Raw genomic sequence first — 16953 nt, 5'->3', positions numbered from 1 at the left:
ATGCATACAAATCAGTGGCATTCATATACGCCAATAACAAGTCAAGCTGAAAATCAATCAAAGATGCAACACCTTTCACAATGGCATCAAAGCAAATTAAATATTTAGGAATATATTTAGTGAAGGAGGTGAGAGAAATTTATAGGGAGAACTACGAAACACTGAGAAAAGAAATTGTAGATGATGTGCACAGATGGAAATCCCTACCATGCTCATGGATTGGTAGAATCAATATTGTTAAAATGTCCATTCTACCTAAAGTTATCTACAGAATTAATGCAGTCCCTATCAAAATTCTACCGTCATTCTTTACAGATTTAGAAAAAAGAATTCTACACTTTGTCTGGAACCAGAGAAGATGTCATATAGCCAAAGCAATCTTAAGCAAAAAGAAAAAAACTGGGAGGCATCAGTCTACCAGACTTCAGTCTTTACTACAAGGCTATAGTAAACAAAACAGTATTTTATTTTTTTGATGTTACTGTAAATGGAATTCTTTTCTTGAATTTTTTCAGTTAGATCATTATTTGTATATACAAATGTTGCTGAGTTTTATGTGTTGATTTTGTGTCCTGCAACTTTACTGAATTTATTAGTTCCAACAGTTTTTTTTCTTTTTTCTTTTTAATTATTATGGGTACATAATAATTGTATATCTTTATAGGCTACAAGTGATGTTTTGATACAGGCATAGAATGTGATTTAATCAAATCAGAGTGATTGGGGTATCCATCACCCCAGGCATTTGTTGTTTTTTTGTGTTAGGAACATTCCATTTCTACTCTTAGTTATTTTAAAGTACACCTTTAGTGTACTTTAAAGTACAACTTACTATAGATTATAATCACTTTGTTGTGCTATCAAATATTGTTCATTCTATCTAACTATCTAACTACATTTTTACACCCATTAACCACCCCCACTTTTTCCCCTGCTCCCCTTGCCAGTGTCTGGTAACCATAATTCTATTCTCTGTCTCCATGAGATCAATTGTTTTTAATATTTAGCTCCCACATAAGAATGAGAGCATGTGATATTTGTCTTTCTGTGCTTGGCTTATTTCTTTCACTTCACCTAATGTTCTCCAGTTCCATCCACATTGTTGCAAATGGCCAGACTTCATTCTTTCTTGTGGCTATGTAATAATCCATCATGTATATGTACCACAATTTCTTTATCCATTCATCTGTTGATGGACACTTAAGTTGATTCCAAATCTTGGCTATTGTGAATAGTGTTGCAATAAGTATGGTAGTGCAGGTATCTTTTTCATATACTGATTTCCTCTCCTTTGGATATATAACCAGCAGTGGGATTGCTGGGTCATATGGTAGTTCTATTTTTAGTTTTTTGAGGAACCTCCATACTGTTTTCCATAGTGGTTGTGCTAATTTACATTCTAATGAACAGTGTATGAGGGTTCCCCTTTCTCTACACCCTCGCCAGCAGTCATTATTGCCTTTTTAATAAAAGCCATTTTAACTAGGGTAAGATGATAGCTCATTGTAGTTTTGATTTGCATTTCCCTGATGACTAATGATGTTGAGCATTTTTTCATATGCCTGCTGGCCATTTGTATGTCTTCTTTTGTAAAATGTCTATTCAGATCCTTTGTGCATTTTTTAAATCAGCTTATTTGAATTTTTCCTATTGAGTTGTTGGAGTTCCTTATAAATTCTAGTTATTAATCCCTTGTCAGATGGGTAGTTTGAAAATATTTTCTCCCATTATGTGAGTTGTCTCTTCCTTTTGTTGACTGTTTCCTTTGCTGTGAAGAAGCTTTGTAGCTTGATGTGATTCTATTTGTGCAATTTTGCTTTGGTTGCTTGTGCTGTAAGGGTATTACTCAAGAAATCATTGCTCAGATCAATGTCCTGAAGCGTTTCTTCAATGTTTTGTTTTAGTAATTTCATAATTTCAGGTCTTAGATTTAAGTCTTTAATCCATTTTGGTTTGATTTTTGTATATGGCAAGAGATAAGGGTCAGCTTTCATTTCAGGTATGATTGGTGTTAGTTCTTCTTAGAATGCTTGGTAGAATTCAGCAGTAAAACCATTGGGTCCTAGACCTTTCCTTGATGGGAGACTTTTTTTTACTGCTTCTGTCTCATTACTTGTTATTGGTTTATTCAGGTTTTGGATTTCTTCCTAGTTCAATCTTGGTAGGTTGTATGTGTCTAGGAATTTATACCATGAGGCTTGCAAAAAACATTTTATTAGGTCATTAAATATGAAACATCTGATTTCGAATCAAAACTGTAGTTTATTATATCTCAAACAAGAAGGAGTACAATTAATCAAAATATGTGCCTAAACTATTGACACAATTTTGCCATCTTAACGATAGCTTGTTTATGCCAGCAGCAAAGAAGCCTGGAGTGTGAGTGGTAATGAAATCATGAAAGGCGTTTTCCACACCTTGTTGAGAATTGAATATTTTTCCTTGCAAGAAGTGTTCCAAAGCCTAGGAGAAGTGGTAGTCAGTTGGTGCAAGGTGGACTTGGTGGTGAAAAGGGTGGACGACAGAGAGTTTCCAAGTCCAGCTTCTGTAGTTTCAGCAGCATTGTTTGTGCAACATGTGGTCAAGCATTGTCTTGCAAGAGAATTAGCCCATCTCTGTTGACCAGTCTTGGCTGCTTAATCACAAGCATCCTCATCATTTCGTCCAGTTGATTGCAGTAGACATCTACTGTAATTGATTGACCAGGTTTCATGAAGCTGTAGATAGTATCAGCGCTGGACCACCAAACAGACACCATTAGCTTTTTTTGATGAATATTTGGTTTTGGAGTGTGTTTTGGCACTTTATCTTTATCTACCCATTGTGCTGAATGCTTGTGATTGTCAAAAAGAATCCATTTTTCATCACACGTAACAATACGGTGTAGAAATGGTTCACCTTTCTGTCGTGACAATGAAGAAAGGCAAGCTTTAAGACGATTTCTCTTGTGATGCTCGTTTAATTCATGCGATACCCATCTATCCAGCGTCTTTACCTTGCAGATTTGTTTCAAATGGTCCAATATTGTTGGAATAGTAATATCAAACCTTGCTGCCAATTCATGCATAGGTTGAGATGGATTCGCTTCTACTACAGCCTTTTAGCTCGTCATTATCCACGTTGGTCTCAGGTTACCAACGTGGCTCATTTTCAAGATTCAAATCACCAGAATGGAACTTATCACACCATTTATGTACTGTGTGTTGATGCTAGCCATGTCCCTCCCAAACACTTTGCTGATATTTTGAGCTGTCTGTGCTGCATTTTCAAGCATGTGATTTTTAATCTATGGCTTATCTTTTCTTTTTTAAATAATTTCTTTGAAGAACAAAAGTTTAAAATTTTGAAGTTCAGTATATCAAATTTTTATTTTCTGTATATTGCATTTTATGTCATATTGAAGAAATCTTTGTTTAACCCAAAATCACAAAGAGTTTCTCCTATGTTTTCTTCAAGAAATATGTTAGTTTGAGCACTTACATTTAGGTGTGTGATTCCTTTTAACTTTTGTACATTGTATGAGACAAAGATCTGAATTTATTTGCTTACATATAGATAGCCAATTATCATAGCACTATTTGCTGAAAAGTCTGTCCTTTTGCCATTTAATTGCTTTGCCAGCTGTTAAAGATCAACTGACCATAGAATCTAGACTCTGTTCTTTATATTGATATCTATATGTCTGTTCTTGTGTCAGTACCACACAGTTTTAATTATTGTAGCTTTATAAGCATATTTTGAAGTCAGTGTAAGTTCTCCAACTTTGTTGATCTTTTTCAAAATTGTGTTTCCATATAAATTTTAGGGTCAGCTTGCCAGTTTCTGCAAGAAGGCCTGCAGGGATTTTAATAGGAATTGCTTTTAATCTATAGATCAGTCTAGGGAGAATTGCCATCTTTACAATATTGTGTATTATAATCCATTAATAAGATGTTTCTCTCTGTTTGTTTAGATCTCCTTTTATTTCTGACATTTTGTAGTTTTTTCAAATATAGGTCTTACACTTCTTTTCTTAAATTTATTCCTAAGTATTTTTTTGAAGCTATTGTGAATGGAATTGTTTTCTTTGTTTCATTTTAGGATTTTTCTTGGCAGTATATAGAAATATAGTAGATTATTTTATATATTTCATTTTACAATCTTGACTTAAGATGGGTTTATATCCCAATATGCTCATCGTAAAGTCAAAAAATTGTAAGTTGTAAGGGATCATCTATATTAGTTTGGTAGGGTTTTTCTTGGTTGGGGGGTGCTCCTTAGTATCTTTTACATAAAGGCTCATGGCATCTTTGAATTAAATTTAATTCTTACTTTTTGATGTGGATACCATTATTTTTTTTTTCTTGTCCTATTGCACTGTCTAGATCCATATTCATCTTGTTTTTTGTTGTTGTTGTTGTTGTTGTTGTGTTCCAGCTGTAGGTAGGATCAGCCAGTTTTTTTAAGGAGTTCTGGTTCTTTGTATTGGAAAGGGATTGTCATTGTTGTTGTTTTAACTGTTTCTGTTTCTCTGTTGAGGTTCCCTGTTTGAGTCATCGTCATAATATTTTTCTTTTCTAATTATTTTGGCGTACTTTCTTTTAATTCTCTAAACATATTTATAATGGCTGTTCAGCCATGTAGTAATCTTTGTGTGTTAAATTCAATATATGGTTTCATTCAGAGATAGTTTCAATTGATTGCTTTTTTCCCTAAGCATGGCTATACTTCTTTGTATGTCTCATCATTTTTTATTGACAGATGGACATTTTAGATTATATATTTTAGCAATTCTGCAGTTTTTCATTAAGAAAATCCTTCTAAATTTGTTGTTTGTCTTTGGTTGATTTTCAGAGTCTTGAAATACTTGTTTTTAACAATTTTGTCCTGTTTTATATTTCCTTTTTTGGAAGAGGATTCACTGATGTCTCTTCTACTCCATAGCTAAAAGCCCTACCCCTACTGTTTTCCTCAAATTAAAAACATTCTTATCAAAACAAAATTTGTGTAATTTACAAAGCCAAATAGTATGTTACTGTTATAATAAAGAATAGCATTCCCTGGCCCCATATTTCTCTACCTTCCGTTACTATTTTCGTGGGGCAAACTACTTCAGCTTTATTAAGCTAAAGACATCTGTCTTTAAGCTGTCTGATATTCACTTCCATGTTTCTGAATAATATACATATATTATATCTCTTGAATTTTCAGTTCTAGAAATTATGTGTTTCCTACAAAGAAAGATGAGGTTTTATTAATAGTATTACCTCTCATATCCCTACTTTATACTCAAGTTCCCCTTCCCCCATCTTCGATTTGGTTAAATCGTTATTCTGTCACTCTCTGTTACTTACACCTGAGCTGCTTAATATACGATAATCTGATTACATTTCCCTTTGTTGTTTAGCTTTCTGTTGTCTCTGAGTTAATAATTGCCTTGTGTTTTAATTTGATTGGTTTCCTATGCAGCAGTCACCGAATCCTTCTCAATCACTGAAAGAGAACTAAAAATTCTGAACATTTTAAAACATCATTCTGTCAATTTAATTTTCTTCTTGGAGACATCCCTTTGAATTCTCCTGTCCTTTGGCTTCAGTCTGGGTTGATTAATCTTTAGGTGTGTTGCAGAGCTGTTATCCTAGAACTTCTTTTCACCTCTCTTCTGTGTTGAAGTGTTTGTTCTGGTTTTACATTTCTTCCTTTTTCTGAATAAATTCTTAGTTTGCTAGAACATATTCTTGAGTAGCTTGCAGAGAAACCATTCATGAGAGCTAATTTTTTTTTTTTTTGATATAGTGTAAATGATCTGAAAACGGTTTATTCTGCCTCCCAGTTGATCAGGAATGGAATACTAGATTGAAAATCATTTCCCTCATAATTTTGAAGACATTCTTTGTCTTCTAGCTCTTAGTGTTGCTACTGAGAAGTCCATTTTCCTAATTTTTGTTTCTTTATGTATGACTTGTTTTTAATCCTCAGAAACCTCTATACCAGGTGATTTGGAATTTCAATTTCAAGATGATGTACTTTATGTTTATGTTCATTGTGACAGTGTGCTCTTTCAGTCTGGAAACTCATGCGCCTTGGTGTTGAGAAGTATTTTTAATTTTTTAAATATTTGATTTCCTCCACCCTATTTTTCTCTTTTTTTTTCTGAAATCCCTTATTAGCAGATTTTGTACTTTCTGAATTTAATCTTTTAATTTCCTTATCCTTTCACCTCTGTTTTCCACTTTCATGAATTTTTATTCTACTTGCTAGAAGACTTTTTTATTTTTATTATTTAATATTTTTAATGATTTTAAAATTTTTTGTCTTTACATATATTTATAAATGCTTCTTTCTGTGATTATTCCTTTCTTAAAAATAGCATTCTGTTCTTGTTTCATGGGTACAACATATTCTCTTATTCACTTGAAGATGTTAATTATAGTTTCTTTTGCTTCTTTTTTTTTTTTCTTTCTTTCTGTGTTTTTTTTTTTTTTGGTTGTTTGTTTTTGAGACAAGGCCTCACTCTGTCACCCAGACTGTAGTGCAGTAATGCTAGCATAGCTCACTGCAACCTCAACCTCCTGGGCTCAAGTGATCCTCCCACCTCAGCCTGGAGTAGCCGGGAATACAGATGTGTGCCACCATACCCAGCTAATTTTTTATTATTTTTTGTAGAGATGGAGTCTTGCTTTGTTGCCCGGGCTGGTCTAGAACTCTTGGCCTCAAGCCATCCTCCCGCCTTGGCCTCCCAAAGTGCTGGGATTACAGGCATGAGCCATGGTGCCCAGACTGTTTTTCTCTTTTCTTTTGCATCACTTTCATGTGTTGGTTTTGGTCTCTGTCTTCACATTAGAAATTTTTTAAAAATATCTGATAATCATTGGCTCTATATTCAATTTAAGAATGAGGCACTCAGAAGCCGTTTGAGAGCTCTAACTTTGTTAGGAGGACTTTCTGAATAATGAGACTAACTCTCAGGTGATCTATAGGGAACTGGCTATTTATTTGGAGGACCACCCCCCCCACCCCCCCACCCCCCCACCCCCCCACCCCCCCACCCCCCGGTCAGCTCCCCGCCCCCGAACTTTCTTTCTGTTGGCCTTTTTCTTGGACTGCTCCAAGAGAGGAATTTTCTTTGGGGGTCCTGGGGGAAGTGATGTATAAACCTGGCCATTTATGTCTCACTATTTCAATATGTAGATTTTCACCTAAACTTCCTATTTTCTGTATATTATCTCACCTCTGATTTGCCTTCTATATTGAATGCAGGGTTGTTCTATTCAGCCCCCCCAGAGAGTAATTTCCCAGCCGTCTGCCAGAGTGGGGAGGTGATTTGGAGACTTGCTAGTCTTTAAAGGCTTTACCAATCTGCTTGTTTTCATCCCCAACCTTTATCCCTTCCTTCATAAGTGAATAGTTTCTCCAGTTTCTGAGCTTTTATGGAATTTTACTAGTAGAATTACCTTGCTTATTAGTTTCTCCCTGAAAGCTTAGATTTCAGCTTTCTCAGGATAGCTTTTCAGTTTCTGAAATTTTGGTGTCCATCTTTTGTGATTATTTCCTCTCCTATTCTCTTTGCCTTTGTGAGTTTGTGCCTTTTCTATTCCTTTCTTGTAGTTTTAGTGGGTTTTTGTAGGGGAACAGAGATAAATGTATGTTTTCAACATATCATATTTAAATGACAATCTCAGAGCTAATATTTAGACCCATTTCATAGCTAATAATTTCTATCGCTTCCCAAACATTTAATGAGCAATATATTTGGAACTTAGTAGATCCTCAGAAAATAAAAATTTTTAAAATATTAGTAGTAGCCCTTTAGAATACATGAGCCTGTGTGTTCTGATTGTTGTTTTAAACTTCATAAGATGTTTTACTTCAGGAAGTTGAGTTTATAATTTTTCCTGTCTTCTCACAGAGACAGGGAAGAACGATTGGCAGCACTCACAGCTGCTCAGCAAGAAGCCATGGAAGAGCTACAGAAAAAAATCCAGCTCAAGGTAGGGATATTATACATTTTTAATTTGACATTTTAGGGTTTACAATGGTGTGTGAGATGAAAATTTTATCTGTAGAACAAAAAATTAATCTGTGTTCTTAATCTTTGGACAACAAGGCTTATATGATTTGGTTTATGATCATTTCTAACTCAACATCTGGAAACCAAATTTACTTTGATAAGGTAGATAGAGCCATTGAGGAAAAAAATTAAAGGAAGTTTAATGTTTCCTATTTTTATTAAGCAGTTCATTAATGACTTAAAGTCATTACTGCTTGGGTTCTGATATTTACAGGTTTTAATCATTTAGAAGTAAACTAAAAGATGTTTCTTCTTTTTCTCACTTGATTTAAATGCTTATCAGTTGCATAATTATAGCTTGGGAGATATGATAAACTGACTTTTTCTTTTTCTTTCTTTTTTTTTTTTTTGAGACAGAGTCTCACTTTGTTGCCCGGGCTAGAATGAGTTCCATGGCATCAGCCCAGCTCACAGCAACCTCAAACTCCTGGGCTTAAGCGATCCTCCTGCCTCAGCCTCCCAAGTAGCTGGGACTACAGGCATGCGCCACCATGCCCGGCTAATTTTTTCTATATATATTTTTAGTTGGCCAGATAATTTCTTTCTGTTTTTAGTAGAGACGGGGTCTCGCTCTTGCTCAGGCTCGTCTCGAACTCCTGACCTCAAGCGATCCACCCACCTCGGCCTCCCAGAGGGCTAGGATTACAGGCGTGAGCCACCATGCCCGGCCAATAAACTGACTTTTTCTAGAAAATTTTTACTATTACAACATATAGGCAGTCCCTAGCAATATGAATATTTCTCATTATATCACAGTTATTTACATGCTGGCTCCTCGTAGGGATAGTGTACCCTCTAGGTAGAGAACCATATTTTACTATTTTTGTAGTCCTAAAAATGTGCCATTGATGTAAATTTAATGCATCAAAATATTTATATAGCTTTGTGGTAGGCAAGGGGATACAGAGATGGGTAAGACATGATTCCAGTTTTCAAGAAACTCATAATCTAGTGTGAGATTGAGATCCTAAGCAGAGAATTTCCATATTACACAGAGGTATACATGGAGTGCTACGTATGGAAGCACAGAGGAGGACACTTAGTCTAACACGAGGGTGTTAGAGGTCAGGGAATTAGTTTTTGAGAACAGTTCCTGAACTGGATCTTGAAAGAAGGATGAGTTGGTTGGGTAGGAGAATGCATAGGTGGGTGGGATGCCACTCCAGCACAAAGGTCTAAAATAGTTTTTCTTTTCCCTTTCTGGGATAGTCACTAGAGTTGTAGAAATGGAGTGGGGGTAGGTATTATTAATAGAAGTCTGTGTCATGATGAACCTTGTCTGCTATGTGGATAAATGTGGGCTTTACCTGTGGCTTAACGTTTTGCTCAGTGTGTTCAAGGAAGTGCTTCTCGAAAGTGTGTTGTGGGCAAATAATTTGTAAAACGCTGCTTATCATAAGCTAGGTTTATTGAGTTGTAGAGCACAGTGACATACTAGCGGCTATATAAAGTTCTATGCTAAAAATCTGTTTGGCTTTAACTTACTATTTTCCAAATTTATTTGTCTATGGAACCTCTTCCACAAAACACTTATTAATATCCCATGGAGTACACTTTAGGAAACATTACTTTGCATGTGGGAGATATTAAAGGGCTTTATGTAAACCCTTTGTCTTCAGTGTGCAAGTTAATATGGAAATAAGACGTTCCCCTATTATTTTAAAAGTTTTAATGGAAATATTAATTTTCCAAGTTCTCAGTATACTTTGAATAATTTTTGAAATTCCTGCTCTTCGACTTCATCTACAGCATGATGAAAGCATTCGAAGGCACATGGAACAGATTGAACAAAGAAAAGAAAAAGCTGCTGAGTTAAGTAGTGGGCGACATGCAAATACTGATTATGCCCCCAAACTGACCCCGTATGAAAGAAAGAAGCAGTGTTCCCTCTGTAATGTCCTGGTAAGTTGTCATTATCAATATTGTGATGATATATTATAACTTATTACTAAAGTTTATGAAACCATGGAAATTTATTCTTCTTGCCTTTTAAAACTCATGCTAAGGCATCTGCTAAGTGCCATGGATTTCTTTTTGCCACAAATGATTTTGAATGAAAAGTAAGTAATAAAAATGATATTAGCATTTAGGAATAGTAGTGCCAAGTGCTAAAGAATGCAGTTGCTACTAAAATGAATGTTTACCTGCTTAATGATAGCCCAAGTCAATATTTTTGGGTATTAGAACTTTAAAAAGGAAAGCAACATTTTCAGTGCTGAGATTTGAACCTTCAAACTCAAGGAAATAATTTTCTTTTAGGCTGCCTGTGATGAATGGCATGCTTTTTTTGACCACGTGTCTTCTAAAGGAGTCTCAGAATTGTTTTCTAAGGAAAATATTTTAAAGACTAATATGTAAACACTAGAGTGATCTAAATTTGCATGTGGTATATAGGATTGAATGTGTAGTATTTAAAATTAGATATAACGTTAGTTAATTACATCGCTTTGATTTTATGCGTTTAGATCTCTTCAGAGGTATATCTTTTTAGCCACATTAAAGGGAAAAAACACCAGCAAGCTGTGAGAGAAAATAGCAGCATCCAAGGGCGAGAACTTTCAGATGAAGAAGTGGTAAGCTTTACTTTTGTTCATTTACAGTTATTTATGGAGTACCTAGTATATGCTCTTTTATTATAAAGAACTCTGTTTTTATATATTATTTCTATGATTATTTAAGACTATATTTAGCACTTAATAACTACTACAATATAGTGTACAAATATTATTTTAGTATACATATTAACTTAAGAAATATAGAAAGAAGAATTTAATGCTGTTATTTATATAATTTCTGTGTAATAAAAGGTTATGGAAAATTGATATTTTAATAATACAGGAAAAGGAATTACACAGTGATATACCAGATTTCTTGGTAAATAGTCAACAATATAAATTTTATATAATAGGATAATTTTAGATCAGTAAACCATTTAGAAATTTTGGGAAAGGAAACCTTATTCACCTATAATTATTGTTTACATGGAATTTAGATTTGTTTAAATATGTTTATAAGATTTTTTTATGTAACTGTTGTTGAGACTTGGATGACATAGCTAGATAATCTATGAATATGTTGGTCCTATTTATAATAGAAAATTTCTAAAGCTACACAAGAAAGGGAAATTCATATTTGTCAATCATCCCTTAAGATGCTCAGGCAAGATTATTATGGGTTCTTTGATGGCAGTACCTGTGTATAGGTGCATGTGTATGTGTAACTTTTTTTTTGAAGTATGGTATACATTAGTACACAAATCTCAGATATATAGCTAATAAATTTTTACATATGTATACACTGATATAAAACCACCTAGATCATGATATAGATCATTTCTTATATCCCAAAGGCTCCACTTATGCCCCTTCCCATTCATGTCCCCAATAGGTAACTACTCTCTGACTTTTCACACCATCTCTTAGTCTTGCCTGTTCTTGAACCTCATATAAATGGTGCTATACAACATGTGTTCTTTCGTGTCTGATGTCTTTCATTCATGTTCAAGTCTGTGAGATTGATCCCTATTGTTTATGTGGAGCTGTAGTTAATTATTTTTCTTAGCTTTTTGTCAATGTCCTCCAGGCAAAGACTATGAGGAACACGTCTATTGTTGAATAAAATTGGGTTTATTGACTTGTTAAGAGAAAATACACACCATGGGGAATTGTGGAGATTTTCAATAAGATAGTATTTGAAAGGACTTACAGAATTTGGTTTGTGCTAGGTGATTTGGGGAAAGGTTCAAGAAGATGAGGCTTTGCTCTGGATTGGATGCCATTAGGAAACAGGTGTAATTTTGTAGTTGGGTTCTTAATCAATTTTATCTAGGCAGAAGGAATGAATATGCTGTTTTCACTGGGTTTCTGGATATGACCAATGCTTGAGGGGAAATTGTGCACCGTTACTTGGGCTCACTTCTCTGTGATTTCTCCCTTTGAGGAATTTTGCCCCTAAAGTTCTAACCACTTTGACAATTCTTAACTTCAAATTCTGTTTCCTCGGCTCACTAAGACTGCCACTTTCAGCTTGCACTATCCTCCCATGCCAGAAATTGGCATAAACCTATAAGGAAGAACCCAGAGTGAATGTGGAGCTCACTTCATGTACTTCCCTTCTTTTAGGGATCATAGTCTTTTAAGTCTTGGCTGTGTTGGCCCTTCTTTAATCCCTTCATATAGTTACTTTGTGTATTTTGTGCAGCTTTTGGAGTTGGAAGATTAGTCCAGTACAAGTTCGTTCAATGTACCTGGAATTGAAAGTCTCCATTGTTTGATTTCTGTACATTCATGTTTGATATAATACTTGACACATGTTGAGGTTTTAATAAATGCCCATTGAGTTGAGTTGAATTGAACTGAAAGGTTATACAGAATGGCTTAAAGGTATCCTTGGAGTCGGCCTCTAAATTGTTTCTTTGTAATATTCGGTACTTTTAATACAAGTGAAATGGAACATGGAACTAATTATTTAGTTTGCCTCAAATAATTTTTTGCCTTTTACTCAAATTGTATGAATATTTTAAGAGAGAGTGGTATAGGACTTTTTTTTTACTTGAATCTTTCTTGATGTACCTACCCCCATATTGTACTTCAGTTTGCTGTTTAGAACTAGAATCACATGTAGGTGTGCTCTACTTTGAAAAAAAATCCTAAATTACCTCAATTAATTATAATGTAATAATTGCCATTATAAAGGAAATTCTTCGGTTTATAAAAATAATTGTAATTAAGTTCTCTTAATAAAAGAACTAAATATATTATTTACTTTACAAAAACATTATTTGAAAATTTTCTGGAGTATGCTATTATGTAAACTGAAATATAAATTTATTTCAATGAGAAATGGTGAGAAATAAATGATATTGGATCCATGCACTTTGGAAGAAAACTGCAATATTATCTAATTTTTGTAGCTATCATAGCACTCTGATGTTTAGCCATTGTGGTTTGAGATATGACTGATGTGTTCATTTTGTATACTGTTTCAGTTCGAATGAATTAAATTTTCTTAAAGTTCTTACTTAATTCATGTAGTTATTCTTGGTTATTGCCCCTTTTTCCTGAAAACAAGTGTGCAATATAGCATATGAATTATGTGATATAGAAAGGCAATTTTCTATTACTCACATGGAAGTTTCATTTTTAATCAATGAAGGTATCTGTGGTAAACATACTTGTTCTACTTAAAGTTATTACTTGTCAACTGTGATGTCTTTATATTATGTACACCTTGTCTGTGACCCTTCTTCTTTGACATATAAGATTTTATTTATATCACCTCTGACCTAATAAAATTGTACCTTTGACCTTATGAACTTCACATCTCAGATAACTTACTCTTGATCTTTGACGTATTTTGTTTTAAGCCTTTTCAACATAATAGGTAGCTGCTGAGTGAGAAAGCTTTATTGTTTTGTGTTTTTATTGTGATTTGACTGGGGAATTTTTCTATTGTTCCTTGGGACTTCACAAAAAGAATAATGTTTGAAGTGTATTGTTTGACTTTTTATCCTCATTCATCATCTTAGAATTCAAATGATCAAAGTATGTGAGTTTTAAAGGTCAAAAAATGGGTACTAGTTTTAAATACATTCTAAAATTTAAATTTTTACATGCATTGCTAGAGAAATAATAAAGTATTAGTTTTAATACTTATTTTCTTTGTGGTCCTATTTTCACACTAAAGAAGTTGATAGCATTTTTTGTGAAAGTTGCATGAAAATACTTAAATCCTATATGAAGAATGAAGTTAAAAAGTTGTGTTTTTGTTCAATTTTGAATACATATATTTGTTTGTGAGACTCCTTGATTTTACAAATATGTAAATTATACAAGCTTTGTTACCTTGCGTATTTAAATATAGAGAAAATAATAGTTAATTTTGATTTGATTCCTAAAAGTTATAAACGGGATCTTCATGAAGGATCTTAAATTAACTATAATTTATTGAATGGTTACAACCAAGTGTGATTTTATAAATAACAAATTAGTATTTTTCCATGGAAAAAATATACTAACTAGGTCACTGAAGAAATAAAGAGAAATTTTGAATTAACAAAAACATAAAAACATCACTGTATTCAATGAAATGTACGCTGACCTCTTTGACCAGGGTGTGCATGGCTTTGAGGTGGAAGAAGTGGCAAGACACTTCCCAGAATTGATGACAGTCTGAGATATAACAGATAATTCCTTATAGACTCGTTTATTTCCTTACCTTGTTTACTTTTGTAGAAGCAGAAGTATTTATTCTCTTTTCATGATCACATTAGAAACATCTTGTTTGCCTTTCAACAGAAAATGAAGTCAAATGAACAAAGTAGAAGTCATTTAGAATAAATCCTCAGTTTTCTTTTCCTCCTAATACCTCAATAGGGTTAGTAAGTTTAAGTCAATTTGAGAAATTATTTTAAAACATCTTAGACTTTTCAGATGTAGCTTCCATTGACTTCATTTTCTCTTTAATGATATGGGAAAATTTTTATAGATGTTTGTGTGTGAAAATGTATATGTATTCAGTATATAATGCACATACATATATAGCTGATTATTAACATTTTAATTCCTTGAGTAAACTTACATTGTAACTAGAATGTGCAGAGAGTATGTAGCTCTGTATCTATGGCTGTTTTAGTTGTCTTCATTAGTTCAACGAAAAATTTTTCAACTTCTGCTTATTGGTTCAAGGAAAAATTTTCAACCAGTTTTTTTTTTTTAAACCTTAGTTAGATCCAATGTTTTAAACAGTTTCTTTAATTAGTACTCAGCCTCTTTTGAATAAAAGTGCTTGGTCTCTGCTATGGACTGAATGTTTATGTCCTCCCAAAATTCGTATGTTGAAACCCTAATTCCAAATGTGATGGTATTCGGAGATGGGCACTTTGGGAGGTAAGTAGGTCATTAGGGTGGAACCCTCATGGTTGGATTAGTGCTCTTATAATGAGATGCCAGAGAGCCTGGTCATCCTCTCTCTTTCCCTGCCCTGTGAGGATATAGCAAGAAGACATCCAGGAAGAGAGCCCTTATCAGAACCCAACCATACTGGCATCCTGATCTCAGACTGCCCAGTCTCCAGAATTGAGAAATAAATGTTTGTTGTTTAAGCCACCCAGTCTATGGTATTCTGTTACAGCAGCCTGAGCTGACTAAGATAGCCCTGTCCCTTGCTTATGTCCTTAAGGTGGCATGTGTGTGTAACAGAGGATGAATATGGCTTATGTGACCCCACCCTGAGAGGAAAAGTTGATATCTTACTACATAATGTCTTTTGTCTTTCCTGATTTCCACTTTTCCCCCCCCATATTTGGAAGGATGGAGTGATTAAAAGTGTGGATGGTGGGACCAGGTGAATAGAACTAAATCTTTATGTTTCATGGTGTGAAGCCAACAGATAATCCTAAAACTAAAACATGAAAAAATAGTCATAAAAATATATATTAAGGAACATAGACAAAAAAGAGAAAATAACCAGCTAAAATTGTTGCCTCTGAATTGGAGAAAAAAGTGAAGAGAGCAGTAGGAAACTATTTTTTAAAAATTCTTGACTGTTTAAATTATTTCAAAAGTAATTTTGATAAAAGCAAAAACATTTTTAAAAAATAAAGAAAGTAATAGAGCAATGGAGATTGTGTCTATGTTGCTCAGGAGTCTTCTTCTTCCTGTCCATTTTTTAAACATCTAGGTTAAAATTAAATAAATAAATGCATCTATAGCATAAAAGGTCATCATGGCAAAGTTGGATAGTTTGGCCAATTGTACCCTTAATTCACTATTCCTTTAAATTGTTGCAGTGTCATTTGATTCTGTGATAAGAGACCAAATACTGGATTCTATTTAGGGCCACTTTGTTGAGATTTGTTCAGGTAGGTGCATATATTCTTAAATTCAAGTTTACTTCTCAGAGTTTTAGAATCGACCCAAAACAGAATTAAGAGATGGATAAGTTGACTCTTAACAGATTTTCAGCTGTGTTAATCAGGCTGTAAAATTTGTAGTTTTGAGTGAGCTTAGATTTACAACAGTAGCTACTTCAGTAACTTGACATATTACACTGAATGAAAGCAAGACTGTTTGTTTTGCCCTGTTTTTTTTCTAATTTGCAGTTTTAATTTAATCAGTTTATGGATTTTTATAGATGTCTTTTATCAAATTAAGGAAGTTCTCTTTTATCCCTAATTTTAGGAGATCTTAAAAAATAAGTTAATTTTTATTGAATTTTTTCCTGCATTTTAGGATTGCTTTTTTTCCCCTTTAATTGCTTTAATTAAAGCAAAAGGTTTTTGGGCAGAATTTAATCACAAAAAGGTTGCTTTTTTCTTTTAATTTGTTTATGTGATATATGACATTAATAGCTTTCCTGATATTAAACTTATTTGGTCATAATTTTAAAAATACATGAATTTGTTTTGTAAATTTCTTATTTAGGATTTTCCCTTCTCAAGATTATATTAGCTTCATATATAAACTGACTAGTTTTTTCTATATTTTTTCTTCCTGGGAACATGTTGTATAAAATAGAAATTATCTCTTCCTTGAGGGTTTTGTTTAATTTGTGTATAAAATTGTATGTTCTTGGTACATGTTTTATGGGAAAAATTTTTTTATTTTATTCGTGGTCAAATACTCATAACTTAAAATTTGCCATCTTAACCATTTTTCCAGCTTTATTGAGATATAATTGACAAATAATTGTATATTTTCAGGATGTACAACATGATGATTTGCTATATGTATGTATACATTGTGTAGTGATTACCACGATCAGTTGTGTTTTTATACAGTAATAATGAACTGCCCAAAAAAGAAATTAAAAAAACAATCTTATTTACAATAGTTTCAAAAAGAATAGACTACTTAGGAATCAGTTTAACCAAGGAAGTGAAAGATCTTTTCACTGAAAACTGT

General features: G+C 33.5%; 1 protein-coding gene across 2 annotated transcripts in view; it reads left to right on the top strand.

Moving 5' to 3' along the window:
* Positions 1–16953, top strand: part of SCAPER (S-phase cyclin A associated protein in the ER) — a 415285-nt gene that overhangs the window by 129362 nt on the left and 268970 nt on the right. For both annotated transcript variants that reach the window (XM_069481584.1, XM_069481575.1), the window contains exons 18-20: positions 7889–7970; positions 9800–9952; positions 10516–10623. In XM_069481584.1, coding sequence (XP_069337685.1) covers positions 7889–7970; positions 9800–9952; positions 10516–10623 — 343 coding nt within the window. The remainder of the gene's footprint in view (positions 1–7888; positions 7971–9799; positions 9953–10515; positions 10624–16953) is intronic.

Source organism: Eulemur rufifrons, chromosome 2, assembly GCF_041146395.1.
Source record: "Eulemur rufifrons isolate Redbay chromosome 2, OSU_ERuf_1, whole genome shotgun sequence".
NCBI lineage: Eukaryota > Metazoa > Chordata > Mammalia > Primates > Lemuridae > Eulemur > Eulemur rufifrons.
This window is presented reverse-complemented; position numbering and strand designations above follow the sequence as displayed.